At 34.9% G+C, this 20,577-nt stretch overlaps 1 protein-coding gene across 4 annotated transcripts in view; it reads left to right on the plus strand.

Moving 5' to 3' along the window:
* Positions 1–20,577, plus strand: part of ATRNL1 (attractin like 1) — a 432,739-nt gene that overhangs the window by 208,091 nt on the left and 204,071 nt on the right. For all 4 annotated transcript variants that reach the window (XM_071445975.1, XM_071445974.1, XM_071445976.1 and 1 more), the window contains exon 25: positions 5,979–6,040. In XM_071445975.1, coding sequence (XP_071302076.1) covers positions 5,979–6,040 — 62 coding nt within the window. The remainder of the gene's footprint in view (positions 1–5,978; positions 6,041–20,577) is intronic.

Consider the following 20,577-nt stretch of genomic DNA (forward strand, 5'->3'; position numbering starts at 1 on the left):
CTGTCCATTTAATCTAGGCAGGCTTTTAAAAATCAGAGTTTTGAAAGATGTTGTCTAGAAATCTGCTGTTTCACACAGTTTGTAGGATAACTCAATCCTGCAAAGATTTATGTTGAAAATTACTTTGCAGTACTATAGGTCTTTGTGCCAATTACTTTTAATCTTTTTTTTTAAATTTAATTTTGAAACATGTAATTTGTCTCTTGTCTATGTCTCTTAATTTTCTTCCATTCTTTCATTGACTTCAATATTCAATATTTCAATTTCTTAATAATGTCCATATGAATCATTATGAAAATGCTTTGCATGTTGAGTAAAACTGTAAGTTAAATAACAGTTCCCTCCTCCACATTCTCTCCTTCACTTCCTGGAGTTTATTAATGTTGGGTTTTTCTGTGTGCTATGTCTTTCTTCATATGTGTACACAAGCACAGAATTGAATAAAGAAGTGGAATATGCATATTGAATTTAATAGATAAAGTGCCTTTTAGGTAGGAAAAAAGTTCAGCTGTTATAACCTTATTTAGGAGTGTCTTTCATCTTACTTGAATACAAAACTAGATTGTCTTTCAGCCTCTGATGACTCTGAATAGTGGAAATAATATCCTGTAATTATTACATTTTTTGAGAAATGAAGGGGTGTATATTTTGATAATGTAATGTGTGCCAGCATAAGAGACAGGGCTGCAGCATGCAGAGATAATCTGAGGAAGCTGTTTATCAAATCTTGATGTGAAGTCTGAATTTCTATGTTATCTTTCATTTTCTGTTTATGTTATCAGTATGAAAGTTTCTTTATCACTAAATCTTATCATCTGGGAGGACTGTTTGTCAACATCAGACTGAATTCTTTACAGGCATTAACACAGCAGAAGGAAGTAGGATTCTGCAACAGCCACTTAGCTTCATATTGCTTCTCAGATCTTTTAATCCCAACAATAAATACTGCTTTTGCCTATTTTATCATTACAATGTTTTACAGAAATACCCAGTGAGTACTTACAAACCATGGGAGAAATTTATCTCACCTAATATTATTTATTCTAAGTTTGACATTAGGTCTATAATCTAAACTAATCACAGAATCCCAGTGTTGGTAGTGGAGAGAAATGGCAGCTCCGTAGGGCAATTCCTTCCAATTTATGAGAGTTCCACATCTATTTTAGAGTCACCTATGAAGTGCCTTCCTATCTCTGCTGATGATTGTAAGTTAGCTGACTAATTTAGATGAGGTTCACACATGGGATGAGATCAGATATACTCCACATGGGAAAATTCAGATACATTTCAAAATTTCTTGCGTTCTAGGAAAGCCAGTATATGGAATAAATGTGTGGCACTTTTAGCCAGCAAGAGTTTAATGTTTCTCTTATTTAGACATAATTATTTAGATGTAATTTGTTGGTAATCTTGTCCTTTCTTTACCATGTTCTCTTGGAATTTCTGTTTTCCAAGGGAAAAGAAATTTTGTGTTTTGCCTGTTAAATATTTCTATTGGGAAATGGACAATTTCCTACCATCCATCTCTCACTTTGGCAGGCCACTCTTCATAGCTGAAGTCCAATGGGAAGGAAGAGTCAGAACCATTTTTACTCTCTCTAATATCCCGGTATACAATTGTTCTTATAATTGTATTTATATTTAAATGAAGAAATCAGAGTGTCCTTTCATTTGTAACTACTGGTTATTCAGTAGTCATGTATTCACTGAGTTTGAAGATATCCATCGGTACCATTCCCCACCCCAAAATTATTGTGTAATACTTTAAAGACATTATAATGTCTTTAAAACAGTTTATACTTGGGTCTTTGCAGTCATGTTTCTGCAGAGTAGATATCTAAACTTCACTTTGTACAGTGACATGTAAATGTAAGAATTTATATGTTTAAATTTTCTAACATCCTCATTCCATATTATGGCAGTGTTTGATCTTCTACATTTTCCTTATTAAAAAAAATTTTGTGTATACACAAAAAAAAAATTGTGTATACACAGAAATGTAGCAATCTACACAATTTTTCTCAGCTGACTTTCATATTTTTTGTCTGAAGTTGTCTCGGTAAGAAGGTGTCCCTCAAGGAAGTATGAAAGATGTTGGACACCAAAATGTCAGCCTTTATGTTCAGTCAGTATCCATCCATTTCTTCTGCTTCAGTACATACCTAGCACCAGTGTGGGAGGGTATAATAGTTTTATCCAAGAAGAAATTAAATTATGGTTTTCATGATACTGAAGGAAGTAATAATTCTGCAGGGTTTAAGTCTGCATAATCAACACAGTGCAGGCAGTTTAGTTTGGGTTATGTCTGACCTTATTGCATTATGTTTCAAGGTTTAATAATTAGACCTTCTATCAGAGTTTTGCCATGTATTTATTTTAGTTTCTCTTATTTGTTCATTTTTAATTTGTTAACAGTGGAAGATGGAGAAATTGTATTAACGGAAGTATTTGTTCATGGTTTGAGAGCCTGAGCAGATAGGAGTTTGCTTTAGTGGGTAATGTCATGAAATGGAGCAGAGATTATAATTGCTTTTTGTGTACATTATTTGAATATATGGAACATTTTGTGGATTAGGTTCTTGTTTTCTGCAAATATGCAATTTGGATTTAGTGCCTAGTTTTCCTTTTCCTTTTGCACAATTGGTAGTCTTAGAATTGTGGAGATGGCTTTTTGACCCTATATCTTTAAACTAAAACACAAAGTTCTAAGGGCAGACTAGCTATTTCCATATGAAAGTTCTCCCTGAGTTAGACTGTCAAGATTGTCTCATTTTTGTCATGGAACAGATCTTGACCTATTGTTCTGTAGGACTCTATTGCTGCTAGATGTGATAGTCAAGGTAAAGATGAACTGGAGCAATGGGAAAAAATGAATCCATTCCTGCAGGCATTAACTTCTGAAGGCCGGAAAAATCTTTGTTCAGAAGTTGTTCCTCTTTGAACAAACCTATTCCATCCATCATTATTCAGTGTAAAGTGTATTTCCTATATCATGTGTGTAGCCAAAACATGAAAAGTTAAGAAGTACCTGAAATGTTGATTGCAGTGCATCCTTGGTTCGGTGCTCTCTGGCATATTCTGCTGCTTATCTCACTTTTGAATCCTTAATTGCTAAAAAGGATTTTCCAGCAGTCACAATGCCTTGTCTTCCAATTTGTCCAGTATTGTTAAAAAAGTTTGTTTGCTTGCTTTTTAAAAAACGTATTTTTCACAAACTTTAATGTGGCAGAAGAAAAAGATAGATATGTCTTGTTTGTTGGAAGAATCCCCACAGTTCGTTTATCACTCATCAGCCTTTTCTTCATAGGCTTTTCTATCACCTAAGATGTTGAGCTGGATCACATGTATATGTGTGTATGTAAACCCCACATTTGGCTTTGGAATCTTTTAATTCTGTTGCAGTTTTCTACATTTAATCTGTAGTATATTGGTGTTATGTTGATCTGATGGAATACAATTGCAGTTCACAACAACAACAATAGCAGTAATGATAATAATAGCAATAACTCATCAAAGGTATCCTTTACTATTAAAAAATATGTTCCACACAGCACTTGGTTCTGTTCCACAGGAAATGATTGAAAGGATATTTCTCTTCTTCCTTATTTATAACAGGTAATGTTTGTAAGATCCACAAAGATTTTAGATGTTTTGGGGAAACTGAAAACTATTAGGGTACAATACAAATTAACAAAGGAGATATTTGGCTCCAGTATCCTTAAGTCCAAAGTGAAAACCTTGGGTTGAAAGAACTTTTCTTGTCCCTTATCTATATAGGCACGAGCAAAAAGACAATTGCATTCATATCTATATAAAACCCCAAAGGAAATAAATCCTTTTAATTGTATTATGGTTCTTTGTATCAGTCCTAGGTTCATGACATTTACTTGCATCTTTGTGGTCTCCTTATAATTAAAATATGTATTCTTTTTGTTAATATTCTGTGTTGAAATTAGTCAAAGATGCATGATACTGTTCAGAAAATACTGTAGTTCATCTTTTAAACATGAATTTCAGTGTAATCATTAGAAGATGTTTGGTTAAAATTGAAAATTACTTTTGGGATGAAACTTTCTAACTGTGTTTCTGCTTTTAAGTATGAGTACGTTTAGAAAAATCCCATACAACCAAGCAAGCAAGTCCCACAGGCAGAAGTTCTTCCATAAATTTGCTAACATGGACCCCAGCAGTAGAACTTTGCCCTTATCTTGAGTAGATTATTAGATTAATAGAAGTTGGAAATTCCTTTTGTGTCCATTCTTGTGCAAAAACTTTATGTCCCTGAGCTTTGGACTGTGCAAATCATTTAACTATTGCTAATGATATAAAATCATTGAAATGTTGTAAATCTGCTTACTTCATTTTTGTTGTGTGTTGGAAAAGAGAAATAGAGGCACTATAGTTTCTTAAAAAAGTTTAAGGTGAAACTTTCCTTGTATGATTGTGATCATATTGCAGGGTTTGATTGCAGACTGGAGTTGTTTCTAGACTCACAGGGGCCATTAAGAAATTCTGACACCTTGAATGAAAATAATTGTAGTAATGCAAAATCAAAATGCTCCTTCAACAAAGAGCATTTCAACAGGTCACAAAAGGTGAACTCTATCAAAACTGGCATGTTTTTTTCTCCTTGTGCTAGTTCATTGCCTAAAGTATGGTACTTGTAAAAAACATAATGAAAACACCAGGAGTGAATTTGAGTGCTAAATAGAATTTGAAGTAAATCCAAGCAGTATTTAAAATTAAAAAAAATTAATTTGGAAAGCTTTCATTTTGTTCAAGCTGTACTTAAACAATAGTTTATGCTTGGGATGCACTTTATGCTGGGCCAAAGAAGTCTTCTGGTCTTTTCTCAGATATTATCTTTTAGGTAATTGATCTGTTTAGCTGTGTTTGGCTGGCACAAGGCACAGTAACACTATTACTACCAAAATTTGCATTCTAGCTTTGGTCTAAAATAAAAATCAAATAAAATAAATTTTAAAAATATAAATTCTTCGGTATCATGAATTATAATTTCAAAAGTTCACAAATAAGCTATGAAAGGGATTCAGAGTAATTTGGTGTAATTACTAGTCAAGATCAGATCTTAAATGCACCAGGATTTCTAAACCCAACAACTACTTGAAAAGAGTGTAAATATAGTTAGATAAACACTTTGTACAATTCAAAGTAGAAGGTTCTCTGTATCTTTAGTTTGATAAATATAGACTGAAAAACTGAGCAAGACAGAGACTTATGGATATTTGTAGATATAACATAAATACTAAATACTGTTCTTAACATTAGCAAAAATTACTTACAAAAATAATTATAGCCTGTATTGCATGCAAGTGTGAGTGTCTCTATGCTGTCTTAGAGATAATTCTTAAATATTCACAAAAATTACAGCAAGGAGCTGAACTAATGCATGTTCTGGTGAGGCTATAAAAATGTAGCCCAAAAGAATATTTATTACTTTGTCTTTAAAGTAATATGCTTTGAAACTGTTTTATTATGCACTGGATTTATCTATTATAAAAATTAAATTAACATATGCATTAATTTTAATATTATACAATTAAAATATTTTAAATGCATTAATTTTAAACTCTATATGTTTTTTGTCTTCTCTAAAACCTTGTTTCAGTGTTTTTATTAAAATGGAAGATGGTGTTGGTTAAAACAGTTGACTATAAACAAGACAATTAATAACAATATGATTTCCTAATATTTTTCCTAATATTTTTATTCTTCATAGTAAGTGGATATTTCTATTAAGTTTACTTCAGTAAAAGTATTATATTCCATCGTTTGTGTTTTGATACCAGCAAGGATATGGGAATTAGGTGCTCATCTCACTTTATCATAAGTGCAGATGTGTGCAGACTAGACTGAAATTACACTTGAAAGTAATAATTCATGGAGCCATAAAGCCCTCGCCTAAAAAGAGCTGTTGAGTCTGAAAATGTTGTAATTTACTTCTGTTTTATTTGCAGATTGCCTTCTCACAGCATAATACTATCATGGATCTGGTGCAGTTCTTTGTCACCTTCTTCAGGTAAATTGCTTTTTTTGTCTTCTGACTGAAATCCTGATGACTCTTTACCATCAAACCAGTATCTTAACCAGCTTCTGAATCTTGAGAAATGCCTGAAATGAGGCCATCAAACTGTGGTCCCTAATTTGCACCAGTGGAGGATCCAGGCCAGTTAAAGGCAGCTGCTGGAATCTTGCATTGTATAATTGTGTATTTCATATTCAGTGGTACAGTCCTCACACCTCATGAAGATTAGCTGGGTTTGTACCATGTATTATAGTGATTAAGAAAAGCCAGCTAAACTCGAATTCATGTGTGTGATTTTTCTTAAAAAACTTTTATGGAATTATTTAAAATGATGGCTCTATTCAATAGCTTGTTATTTTTAACAAAACACAGCATGTCACTACTAATGCTTTCATGTGTCAGAGATTGATTGTGAAGCTGATGCCTGAGATTTGGTTATGGCAGCAATGCAGGGATGGGCTGCAACTGCAAATGAACAACTATTCTAGAATGTGAAGAAAACTCCACTGAAAGGCTTCTTAAATGTTCAGCTATCTTATAAAATGTCACAAACTTGAATATACACAGATTAGTTACAGTGCTTTGAAATCTTGCTGTGAAGATATTTCCCAATAACCATGAAGTGTACACAAAATATGAACAGTGACAGACATGTCTGTTCATCAGAATTTTTGTATTTTTAGGCCATAACTTTATTTCACAAGTTCACAGTTTGGCTTCTCTGTTGACTTTAATCACTGTGCTCTGAGGAACTGTACCTAAAGAATCAGACTCTTAAATACTGTGAATGGTCCAAATTCTGTTTATTTCTGTTGCCAAAAAGGGCGCAGAAATGAACAGAGCCTGAAGTTTTCTATGCCCAGGGCTTTGGCTAATGGGGAGGAGTTTAGTAGGTGATATAAAATATCCCATTTCTCCTCTTTCACCACAAACAGAGCAATAAAATGCTAATTTCCTAAAGGTCAGCCTAGTGGTGTTTTGGGTATTTGGTTTTTGGTTGTTTTTTGTGTGTGTGTGTGTGTGTGTGTGTGTGTGTTGGGGTTTTATTCTCTTTTTTTCATGGGGAGACAGCAAGCTCTAAAACTTAGGATGATTATGCAAACGTTTAGATTACAAACCCATGTAGAAGAAAGCAAAGTCTGTACAAGTACAACAGACAAGAGGGATCCTGTGACAAATAGCAGAGGTAAACTAAGAGCAGTTTGTTGGTGCTCTCTGCCCTGGTGCAGCCTTAGAAAAGGTGAACTTAAAGCTCTGTGGTGGTGCAGCCATCTCTATGGCTACATGGAATTGTCTCATCCAGTTTGTTCTGGGTAAATGCACAGGTAGGATGTCAACAGTTTGCAGCCTAAAAGAATCATTTTAATAAGGGTTTGTTTGTTTCTTGTCTTGTGTGGATTTGAGTTTGTTTGTTTGTGGGGTTTGGTTTTGTTTGCTGAATGGGAATTAGGTGTATTGTGACTGTGGCAAATCATGGTGGTAGCAATAATAATAACCCAGGCCATGTTTACTAAGATTGTTGATAGAGAAAATAATGGTGTTTAAAGACAACTTGAATGTACTTGATAACAAAACATACTTCAATATGCTTTGATAAACCTGCCTTTGCATTTCTCCCATCCAGTATTATATTCCTATTTCTGAGGTTGTGACAAAATGCTGTTCACCCTGCCTGGCCAGAGCAGCAAATAGCCCCATTCTACAATAACTGCTATTCAACAACCAGGCAAAAGTATAGTTTAAAACTGTTCTTTTGTAGGTTTTGTGTTCCAGACTGAGAGATGAAATGAACATTTTACTGCATCAAAACAGGCATTTTTAGAACTGTCCTGTTGTATCAAGATGAACTGTTTTAAAAACATTGTTGTGTTAGGAATTTATTTAAAACTATACATAATAAAGCACAAAATATATGATTTTGATGAAATTAATGCTTGATCTACCAAGATACTGATATTGTATATCCTAGAACAAAAACAGTCTAGGATAAGATAAAGATAAATAGAAGTTATATTGAAAAAAATAAGCAGAATATTCTTGAAACTGTAGTGCTTCAGACCATGATATGCATTGTTAAAAACCTCCACCCTATTCAATTTCATTCTTTTTTTGCTGGAATATTTTGTTGTAGCTACTGGTTCAGTGACCTTTTCTCTAGGAATAAAAATGCAATATGAGTAGTAACAGATTCCAAACTGTCTTATAGAGATTGTGGCAGCTGTGTTGCTGTTCTGAGTGCCTTGAAGACTTTTAGCCATCACACAAATTGAGAAATCTGCGACTTCTTTTCTTTCCACCTTCTCTGAAGAAGTGCAGATCTCACGGGAAAATTTCACAGGCAGCGAATGTGAATGATCTTTCTTACACTAAGAAATGCAGTATGCACAGTTAAAGAAAGTATATTTCTATATTACCTGGACCACTAAAACCCACAATATCCTAAAGTATGGCACTTTATTTGAAATTCTAAGGGATAAAGAAATTTGCAGTGTTTACAAGTCTTACATGAATATATGGATTTAGCTAAATTGGTGCTAGGACATTTCAGACATTTCATAAGTAGCTTTATTTTATGAAAACATTATTTACTTCTGTAGATCACATCTAACAACCATGTATATTGATTGTTCAATAATTTTTTGTTTTTATTATCTTTGATTTGAGTTAATCCTGATTGGAGAGCTAAGAAACACTTGATTTTTATACCTGCTTTTAAATAAAATTATAACAGTGTAACAGAATTTATAACAGTACTCGAACAATTCCCAGATAATTATTTCTATTAAGAATCTGAAGCATAAGTTCTGGTAAGAAATGTGGTTAAATCTCATAATCAAAAGCCAGGCAAGCATGAAATTGGTGCAGATGACAAAGGTTAGCTGTTAATATAATCGTGATAGGAAATGATAAGCAAGTGCCAGAACTATGTTTTTAAAGCCTTTTTCAAATGCATTGTACCAACTACTAACTCATCAGGCATGTTCTCTGAGCTCCCAGAACTATTACTTGTCTCTGCTACTTTGGGTGAAGCTGATTGACTGAATAGAATATTTTAGTCACGTTTCTGACATATCTCCTTACTGTAATTTACTGTCATAAATTACAGAATCTCCAGGTTTTATTAAGTAGAGCAATATTAAACAATATGGACTCTTTGAAAGTTTGAAAATGCTTCTTTTGTGTGTGCTTTAAGAAATTCCGTGAAAAAATACAGTCATTTAGGATCAGGGGTGCATTCCTTCTATTAAATCTTTCTGTGAGCTGCATGAGAGAAAACAATATTCAAAATGTACCCAGTGCTTATTGCAGAATGAGAGGATGGGTATTTTGGTAAAGATGAGCATGAGCTACAAGAGGAATTGCAGCAGATGCTGAAGAACCAGATTCATTAAGTCCACATGTAGGACTGTGTGCTGCCTGCAGTGGGAGGGGTTGACTGCATTTCTGCAGTGTCAGAGCTCCTGGGAGCTGCAGTGGATGAATCCATCACCCTGGGGGTGAGTTTGCCATGGGAGAACTCCTGCTCTTTACCAGCATCCTTTGATCTGTACCCTGCCTTCATGTTTTGTTCCTCTTAGAATGAAGGATGGGAAATTAATGATATTCTTTATTTTGGAGTACTTATCTTTATCAGATCTAATATTGATCTCTGTGAGAAAGACAAAAACCAGTGTGTTGGGATCAGATCACATCCACCGTGGCTGGGATCTCAGAAAGTCCAGAACTCTTATAAACCCAAATTAGAATATTTTATAGTAATATGAAAATCAAGTTATCATAGTAAAATGGATTTTACTTTTGAGGCTAGAATAAAATTGATTTTTACTTAGTGCTGCATTAAAAGTTTTCACCTCACTTAGAAGCACAGAGCTGTTTGACTTCCACTGGGAAAAGCACATCTGTACTGTGGTGGGCAATTTGAGTTGGGTTTCCTTTCCTTAAATATTTGGTTTGAATTGTTGATTGTAGCTTTGTGTCTTCTGCTCTCTGAATCACACAGAAACTTTGTCATCACTTTGGAGTTATTTGGTGTGTTCATATTTCCAGAGAAAGCAGCCACTTGTTATTGGCCTGCAGGCAAAGGAGATTCCCCAGTGCCACCGGATCAGTTGCTCTTCAAAACAAGGGATGAGTCACTTAATCTGTCAGTGAACAGAACTGTTCTCCATTATTTTCTTCCTGGTTTTCATCTTTCTGTTTGTCCTTTGAGTCATTTGGAAATGTGTGTGAGTGCTCACCATACTTCAATTTCAACAGACACTGTTCCTCAAAACACGAATTAATGGCTCAGATATCTGAAGATGGCCTATGTGCCTGTGTATAAAACAGGTATGGGCTTCTTCCTTCCTTAAAGTCAGTGCAGTTAAAGTTTGGAAGTCTCTCTTCCTTTATGTAGCAAATACAGTGAGAAGTTTTCATTGTGTCTCCTGAAGCTCTGGCATTTTCTCCTTTCAGGGATGTGTCTTTCTAGAGCTGCATTGGATTTTGTATCCTAAGAAGCATCACAGATGATTCATACTGCGTTTATGTTTTGATTCCCTACATTTTCTGATGTATTTTCTTAAATCCAGTTAGTCAGGTTTTTTCTTAGATTTCAACAGCATCAAGGCTCACAGCAATTTTTCTTCCAGAGTGCTTAATCCTTCCTGGTCATTTTTTTATGAAACTCCAGTCCACTGTACTTTAAGCAAAAGAACTAAAACATGTTTTCATCTGTGATAAATGGACTTGAAATTTTGCTTTTGTCATTTTAATTCCAAAGAGAAGGAATTCAGTCATCTTATGACATGTACCAGTTGCAAAGTTAACTTCAGGAGTTTGCTCCCAGATGTGAGGAATACGGTGAAGTGGGGTGAAAGCTGATGAAGGGAAACAATAACAAGAACTAAAGGAAGTAGAAACATTGGTGTTTTCCTTCAGGCAGTGGTGTCAGTGTCCATTACAGCGGGTGACAAGCAGCTTTGTCAAGCCCCGTGCCCGTCTGTCTCTGCAGGCGGGCGGTGTGATGGGCTGGGCACTGAGTGACAGCCAAGAAATGAGCAATCTCCTCATGGCAGGGCAGAAATATTCCAGGTCCCTGTTCTCAGCTGAAATAAATCACAGAGAGAGAGAAAAGACAGTGCTAGACCGCGTGCTATGCTGTGAATTTCATACGTCCAAAAATATTAAATCTGATTATTCCTTTTTAGAAGAGACATCTTAAATCAAAGGAATTCATCTTCTATATTGGAATATTAATGCAAATATTCTAGTAACATTTCTTGGTACTAAATTAAGTATTTTGTGTGGGAGATTTTGTGGTCTTTCTAAATTATCTGTTGGAATCCAAGGTAGGAATGGCTATGCTTTGTCAATAAGAAGCAAAATTATGGAAATTCTACTGTGAACTCCAAAAGCCACACTAGGAATCACACAGTAAAAACTAAACTAGTTATATTATCTATTTAAATTTTTTAATCTGAATTTTTTGATCTGAATTTAATCTTCATATATGGCCCAATCATGTTCTATATCATAGCTGGTTTTCTATGTTTTCAATAATTTTTGGTGATATTTTAGGAAAACATTCACCACTTGGAAAATAATATTTCTTTCCTAATATGTTTTCAGTCTTCAGTAGCTGAAATTCTAATATCAGGTCAAGGGTAATCAGGGGTTTTTATTCTTTATCCAGTACATTTGCAGAATTTTTAGTATTCTTCCTGACTGATGCCTCTTCGGCCTGGAAATTTAAAAATCCTTGCTCTGTTCTCAGGAAAATTTAATTTTAACAGGACTTTTAATAAGGAAAGTTATTACTTTTTTACACCTACTCATTTTAGCGTATTTGCCTCTTTGGAAAAAGTACTGGAAAGATTACAGATGGAAGGGAAAAGTTGTTTGGACTGTGTTAAACTCCTTCATTATATTTCAGTCCATCATGCTAAACAATGCTGACATGGTGTGGTGGCTTTCTAAGCATATTTTATATTTCTGTGATGTATTATTGGAGAATAATAGCTGTACTAGAGAGAGCAGTGAAAAATAACAATGGGTGAAAATATTGAAAAAGTATTGAAAAAAATTCTTGAAATAATGTGGATCTCTTGGTTTGGGAGGCTGAAATTTAGCACTGGTGACAATTCTTCCCAAAATTCACTAGCTGACAGTGATTAGAAAAAATGACTCTTTCTCTCTGTCTCCCCCCCACCCCTCCCCACCCTTTAATTTTAAATCCTAAATTAGCATAAATCAGGAAGACCATTGCAAAAAAGCAGAAGTGAAAGCACAACTATTTTGTAATAGAAGCACTATATTCAATTTCTAATTATTCTGGAAAGCTACTGCAGAAAATACTAAATTCTGTATTTCATAATTTGTACAGAATTTCAGTCGACAAATATATATAAATTTTATAAGTTTTTTTTACATGCAACATCACTTATTGAGAGAAATATGGAGTATTTCACCCAAGAAGGGCAAACACATAAAATTATATGACATATTAAAGTATTTTCCATAACTAAAGAAACATAATCATGCTTCATGGGTGTGATATTCTATTTATTCAGTGGAGATTAATTTCATTTTACACCAGATCAAATAGTTTTGATTGTAAATCTTTTTTATTTGTTGCCTCAAAGAGGTGAAAGGAAGAACTACAGAGGGTAAAAGGTAAAAGGTTCACATCTAGAGCTTTATTATGTAATATATTTCAGAGTCCTTTTACATGGTTCACTTTAATCTGATATTGGATTGGCAGATTAAATGGGAATGTTGATCTCTCAATAGCATCTTGGTGTACACTGCATGCATTTTCCCTTTTAAGTTGAATATAAAGGCTGTTCGTGTGATTGGTCATTCATTCATACTTCACTATAGCAGCTTGTGGTATATTTAACAGAAACCCACAGCTTTGTGGATGTATGCATGAATTATGTATGTAGGAAAATAGAAATCTAAAAAATGTATGTGTACGTCTTTTGTAGTTATTTTTTAATAATTATTTTATTGAATAAAGTTATTTAATGCTCCCCTCCATCCTCTATAACATTGTGGCACTCTTACATATACTTTTTTTAATAATAATTTTTCTGCTAATTACAAATTCCCTGTTCAAACATTTCTTTCTTCTTTACTTTCAAGAAGAGTTTTGATGTTTCATTGCACAGGAAAGACCAATGAACCCAGGCTTTGCAAAGGCAGTTGTCAGAGATGATTTTAAACTGTTATAGGAGTTTATGCCTTGGGAGAAGAAGGATTAATTTGGTCTTCTGTATTGAATATATATTAATAAATTATTTAGCACAAAAAATAGCAGCTATTCTGACTAATAAATTAATACATATTATATTTATATTTCATTGCTACTGCTTACTTTAAAATTTAACTAATATAAAATGCAGTTGACACCATTGATAGTTCAATCTCCCTGTTTCCCATTATGCATTCAGAGCTTAAATTGTGAAGCTTTATTTATACCATTATTGAAGTCTTAGTTTGTCATTTTACTTAATTTTGCTTTCTGACTGAAAATTATTTTCACGATATTTCTAATAGTAATTTTTAATGTGCTGCTCTGGAGACTTACAGCATTCTTTTGGTAGTATCATGGTTTTAACCATGACAAAGTAAAACAAATTTCATGTGGATATTCTTTTCCATGCATTCTTTCCAAATACAGTGTTGAGTCTGGAAGGACCAGATTGGAAGGCAGATATACATTTCTTATTAACTCTTAATCTGTTTTGTATAAATTTGGTAGTTGTGAATGTGTGAGAAGAAAATTTTAAGGGAAGTTATGTGACTTTCATGAATCACTTTATGCAAGAATTATTTCTGGGGATATATGGATTTTCAGGACTGCATCAAAAAATAACATTTTAATCAGTCATCTGGATAAGAAGAATTATCCGTGTAATTAGTTTCAAATGAACTTGAAACTTGTTGCTTAACTTGTGTGAATTCCATTTGAGACACAAATAAATACAAATTTGCATTTAAATGATTTTTGGTAATACTTTGAGTTTTAAATACCATCGTAGATACTTTACCTCATATTCAGGCATTTCTTTAACTTTTCAGTTTGGAAAGCAAGAACTCAGTGCCTGAACCCTGTGTGGCTTTTGGATTACAGGGTTCACATTTTCCTTGGGTTCCTTTAATTCAAAAAGAAGCTGTGGGGGATAAGAATGGAATATAGATATAGGCTGATGGAAAAAGCCCTGTCATATTTAGGGCTGTGCAACAATGACATTTTGTAGCTGAAGAGGGAAAGATTACAGCTCTTGGCTTATCAATGGAGCCAAGAAAATGGAGCGTTCCAGAAAATGGGAGGCAGTGCCTGGAGCTGCTGGTGGTGTTGTCATGACAAGCAGGAATAGGAAAAGGACATTCCTGAATCTCCTGGATGGGGATGCTGGCTTTGTTGGCAATGCCTTTCACTGGCTGTGCCTCTCCCTGAGCAGGAATTCAGCACTCCTGGCTGAAATGTCTTGGCTCCACAGCCAGGATTCATTTCCCTGACCCCACACATTGTGCTACTATGAACTGGAATTTGCATATCCTACTTCCTTGCTAGCCAAGACTACTTTTCCCTTAATCCTTACACAATTTAATTTGGAATTGTAACACTTAATTCCCAGAATCATTTTAAATTGCTAATCACTGAAATAGTTCTACTTATAATGATGTTTATAAAACTTTCTGATTCATAGCAATTTAATTAATCATTAAAAAATATACTGCTGTCATACACATCAGACTTCTAATATTATGTTTACAATGCTTTGTGCTTCAGATAATCCTGTTGAAATCTTTGGAGCTGCTTGTCATGTGTATACCAGTTAACACAAGGATGGCTGAACCCAGCACATCATAATCATAAACACAATGTTCTTGTCAAGTACAATGAAAGAAATCGATTGCTGTGACAATAATTGCTATTTGAAGTCACAGTGTTAGAAAAATAATTGTTCAATTATTTTTATTTTAGAATTGTGCTTGCTTTATAAAATATCAATTAAAATGGACTCTATTTGCCAATAAAAAGATAGTAAATAATGTGTTGGGAAAGCAGTTCTTAGAAAAACAGTTAATGTGATCTGTTGGGAAACTTTTGCAGCACTACCTTGAAAATATTAACTTAGGTATGAGACTTGTGTTCTTTGCATATATCTGCATTAAAAAGTTTCTTTGCCATCACTGTTTTACTGAATGTGTTAAATTGTATTCATGTTAGTACTAGAAGAGAAACAATAGAGTGTGGGGTCACTCTTTAGATTGCTAACTGGGGAACTGTACATGTTTGTGTCCTTGTCAAAGAGAAATCAACAGGCAGGAGGTTGATGGATACAGAAGAATATTTAATTACTGTCTCAGCTCAGCAAGACTCAGGTGATTGAGTAATAATTGTCTTGATGGCCCAAGTCCTATGTTCAAAAAGACTTGGGAGAAGACTTTAAAGTATGTGCAAATGTATATATGTGGCCAGGAAATGAATCTGCTATGCCCCTAACAAACTTGGTGAAAGGAATTTTGGGAGCTTCTCTCTCTGTTGGTGAGCAGTGTGAACAAAGAGGTCATCACTTGGGCAAGATGGTGCTGAGGACCTGACATCCACACTGAATGCTTTTTTTTTGTCTTGGAACTAGCTCTAGTTTAGTTCCATGGACTGACAGCCCCTTTGGTCTGGAGTGAACATTGCACATCTTCTAACTGAGCTCCAGGGCTGCTCCACAGGGGCACTCAGGGCTTGGTTCAAAAGCCCATTCCAGACCCACACTAAGCCAGCCCTGCAGGAGTTTCCCTTGGGGCACAAGGATGTGTCTGTGACACCTTGGAGCATGGGGACAGGATGATGGCAGCTGGCAGAGCAGCCTTGACTCCCTGAGCTGGCCCAGCTGTGCTGCTCCCAGGGTGGCCCAACCAGGGATGCTGCCCCACGCTCAGCTGTGGGCTGCTGCATTACCTTGTCCTGTAAGAAGAGTAAATGTGATGGATGCTCAAAGTACAATCTCACATAATTTTCCATTTTAGTAGATTTAAAAGTATACTAGATGAAAGTTAAAGTTCTGTAAAAGTGTTTGCTTTCATTGGTTTGTGGAAATTTATTTGAATTATTGTGCAAATTACTGTCTTGAGTAAAATCATAAAAACAGCAATTATTCTCTTTGTATGTTAAACAATTAGAGAATGAAAAAAGAAATAACAAAGAATGGCACATTTCGTTTTGGTTTGTTTACCTTCCATTTACAGTACTGATTCTTAAAATATTTATGCTTAGTTCCTGTTACATCCCAGCAAAAATAAGTAAATTATTTCACTTTAACTAAAGTATTACTTTGATACAATATTCAATTTATAGGCATTAATACATAATAAAAAAAGGAATTCTGTAGTTTACTTATTATGCATTCATAGAGCTTAAGGCACAAATGTGTCATTAATTCATCTGGTCTAAACATGCTGATCATTACATTTCACAGATTTCCCCCTCTATTTATCCATGCAATTAAAATTTCTTTAAGGATATCTACACATTTTATTTCAGTTTGCCCAGACCAAGCAGCAACACATCCACTAATTCCCCTAACACTTTTTAGTTTGCCGCCTAAAGAAGCACAGAGAAACTAATTTCTGAGTTATGGAAAACACTTTTGTTTCCTCAGCCAGGTCTGCACTAAATATGCCTAAATGTGACCTCTGGAAGTCAAAAATTTGCTCTGTAGCTTGCAAAAATAGTTATGCAAGCAGTAATTGTTCCTTGCAATTTCCCTTCTCTTTGTTCTATTAAATCACTATTTCTGTTTTCGTATTACCCAGAGCCCTTCTGGGCAGAGCATCTGCATAGCCCAGACCTCCCTGCTAGCCCTGGTGTTCTCTTGCAGCCTTTCCTTGGCCACTTTCCTCTGCTGTGCTGCACACAAACTGTGTTCAAGGCTTCTTCCTCTGCAGTTCATTGGTTCTCCAATTGTTTATTGTCTCCAAAATCGTGTTAGGACAATAACTTTCAACCAACCTGTAATCCAGGGCTCTGGTGATGGGTTGCTCATTTTCAAGCATGCTTTTTAGTGTTTCCTCCTGTTTTGTTCCACGTGGTTTGAAGGCGAAACTGTGCAAAGCTGTATCCTTGTCTTCTGGCACTTTTTCTTTGCTCTGGAGAGCACAAAATCTTGATAATGCTTGGGCTGCTGTGGTTTTAAGAGTGTCTTGGTATGGCAATTGTCTTATTGGGAGGATTTACATTGATAAATACAGAAAGTCATTCACTCTGTACTGGGGGTTAGCATTTCATAACCCATGTGCTTTGCAAAGGCATTTATCCAAATGTCTGTTGATTTGGATGTCACTCAGTCTCAACTGGAGAGTCAGAGATGGTGCACATAATCTATGATCATGTCGATTAACTGCAGGCAAGTTGCCACTTGGTCTTTTCCAAAAGTGAAATGATTTATTTGTAAAGTCACTGTCAGCAAAAGATTTGTCCAGATTTTGAGTACTTTTTGTGATTTTTCTCTGTATTCTCTCCATGTTTTCCAATCTCCTTTCACAAAATGCCAATGGCAGAGCTTTAAGAACAAGTCTGATAGAATCTGTTTTGGCAGAATCTTGTAGGGTGATAAATTTATCTCTCAAGTGCTGCTTACTATTGTGCACCTGAGTATTTAAGGTTGTTTTAACCCTTTTTGTTTCAGCATCCCAGCAGTAATTCATACTGAATTGTCATTCACACTGGTCTCTAAGCTGGTTTAGGAACTGCTTCATTCCAAGGGAAAAAGAAATTCTTTGCAATGTAAATGACGTCGGACTTGCTTGTTCTCATAAATACAACTTAGCAATGATTGTGTATAAAAAAAAATCTAAAAATTGACCATTGTACAATTTCTTTAACCTCTGTGCCATTAACCATTATTAACCACTTTTGTCTTTGTGTCATGCATAGATCTCTCAGCTATTATATATTTGTCCCATCAAAACTGAGTGGATCTGATGGGAACTTTGTAACCCATCTAGAAGTTCCCTTTTCTGATGTTGGTCCCCTGCTGACAGTTTCTTTTTTATCTGCCTGATGGCCAATTTTCAATTCATTTAATTTGCACTGCACTTTCTGTTTTTATATCTCTGTCATAAGGAGGAGATAAGAAGTATAATGGGGGACTGGAGAGCATCCACCTACACCGCTGGTTTTTTACATTTTTTGCTTGTGATGTTAATGTCTTCATCATGGCTCCCTTCAAATACCTATTGTTTCAAAGCCAAAGAGAACTTATTTCTTGTACTATTTCATTCCCCTGGCCAAGCTGACTGCTTTCTTTTACACCTTTTACATTCAGCTTAAATTTTTAGAGATAAGATGATGGTTGCTTCAAGATACAGGCACACTCTAGATTTATGCACTGACATCCCAATGCTTTCTGATTTGTTTTTTATTCCTTTTCTAATCTCTTTCAACATCCTATTTTCTGTTTTGACTGCTACTAAACATTCAGTTGATATGTTCAAAGAACTATCTGCAATGACTTCATGATCATTCCCTTGAGTGGTAATTGCTAATTTAGAACCTATCATTGTGTATTTGTAGCTAGTTGTGTTTTTTTTTTTTTTCTTGTGCACATTGCCTTCAGTTCATTGTCACTGAATTTCATTCTCTTATTTTATTGCTAAGTCACTCTACATTGTGAGATCCTTTGCAGTCAGCTTTAATTTTTATTGCCCTACATAAAGCAAGGATGTTATCTCACCACAGTCTGGAACTAGGTTAATTTCACAAAATCTATTTTCCATCTCTTTCTTCATTCATTCTTCAGCATGAATTTTGATTCACCCTCTAAAAAAATCACTCCCTTAAAAAAAAAAAAAGAGGAAAAAAAATATAATATTTACTTGCCAAGAAAAGATTATACAAAAGTCACATTATAAATGCTGTAACTTCCAGTGGTTTATAGTATCTTATGGGTGCATCTTTAAGACACTAATTTCTGATTTTAGCTTTGCTAAAATAAGTGATTATGTATAAAATAAGTAATTGATGTTTTGACTGATGAGAAGAAAATTCAGTGTGACCCACTCCACTGACGTACAGAGCACAGGATCCATTTGTCTGAAGTCTTTCAGCCAGAACTCGGAATATTTTTTTTATTCTACTAACTTAAGAGAACTGTTCAAGAAATTAATAAATGTGAAGGAGAGAATTTTCTAAGGGTAGAGATTCTCTTCCTGGTCATAATAGATCAGTCACACAGTGCAAGGCTCTCTCTTAGTTTCTTGTGTCCAGCTCCCTTGCATGTATTAACCTTTTCTAAATTCCAGGAGCACTGAGTTAAAAATTGCAAACAGAGTTGCTGTTGTTTCCGTAATTTAGTGGATTTTGGAAGGACTGTAGAGGAGGAGAAGAGTGAGATGGCTTTCCCTTACTTCATGCACAGTATGCCAGTCTCTAGCAGCACATCAGTACCCAGTACTGGTACCCTAAAGCATCTGTTGCAGGTACCACCTGGACAGTGCACTGTAGAGGAGGGGGAACATTTCTGGGAAATATTATTAATAGTTCCTTCTTGACTTAAAAACCTTAAAAGATGTTGCTGCAAAACTGAATTTATTCTGGTGGTCAGTGGGTTTTTTTTAGTTCTGCTCTTCTATAGGCAACCAAATATAAATTTACAATCACTTGTACTTGAATTTAAAGGAAGGCATTGGTGTTCCTTTGCACTTATGCACAGTACTCCTCTGAACTATACTACTTCCAGAAATCTTGGTATTTCCTATATTAAAGAATATATCTTGAAGCTTTTTGGCAGAAAAGAAAAATTGTAGATGTCTAGTAGTTAATTCAATAGTTAGTATTAGATTAGTTGAAACCACTTGGTACAGTAGAAGAGCTAACATGGTCTGAAAGTTCTTCACACAATTAGTAAATCCAGATACTTATATTATATTAGAAAAAAAACTGTCTAAAAACTTGAAAGATCTTCTGAGTAATTACAAGTGCCAGCTTTAGAAGCCTTTTTTCAATATCCAGAAACTCATTAAAAGAGGTTGAGTTTGATGATCTTTCTACTAAAATACTTCATGGATTAAATGTTACAATACAAAGATACTGAAGCAAGAGAGAAGGTGTATGCTCTGATTGTGCACTGCAGGTGTTTAATTGTCTTTTTTTTTTCTTCTTCTGTTGTGTCTTTGGAACTGTAATGTGGTGATGTCCTTGGAGATGTTTTCCCTGGGCAATTACTCATGGAAATACTCAATAAGATAACACAGGCCTATTGTCCATATGCAAACCCAGCCCCTCAACTAATTAAACTCCTTGTGTAGTTACGTTTCCTGCATCCCAGGAAATTACTCAGAATTTACAAAGTGAAAGAAATATAAATTGCCATAATTTTTTTGCTATACTTCGTCCTCTTTTTTCATCTACTAAACATGGAACATGCAGTGCATATTTGTTGAGACTGTTGTGAGTATGTGGAAAGTTGTACTGGAGCTTATCCCATGCTAATGGAAACATATCCAGGAGAAAACCAGAGCATGTGATGTGCATTTGCTTTGAC

This window comes from Agelaius tricolor, unplaced genomic scaffold, assembly GCF_023055355.1.
Source record: "Agelaius tricolor isolate 1412-34295 unplaced genomic scaffold, bAgeTri1.0.p SCAF_22, whole genome shotgun sequence".
NCBI lineage: Eukaryota > Metazoa > Chordata > Aves > Passeriformes > Icteridae > Agelaius > Agelaius tricolor.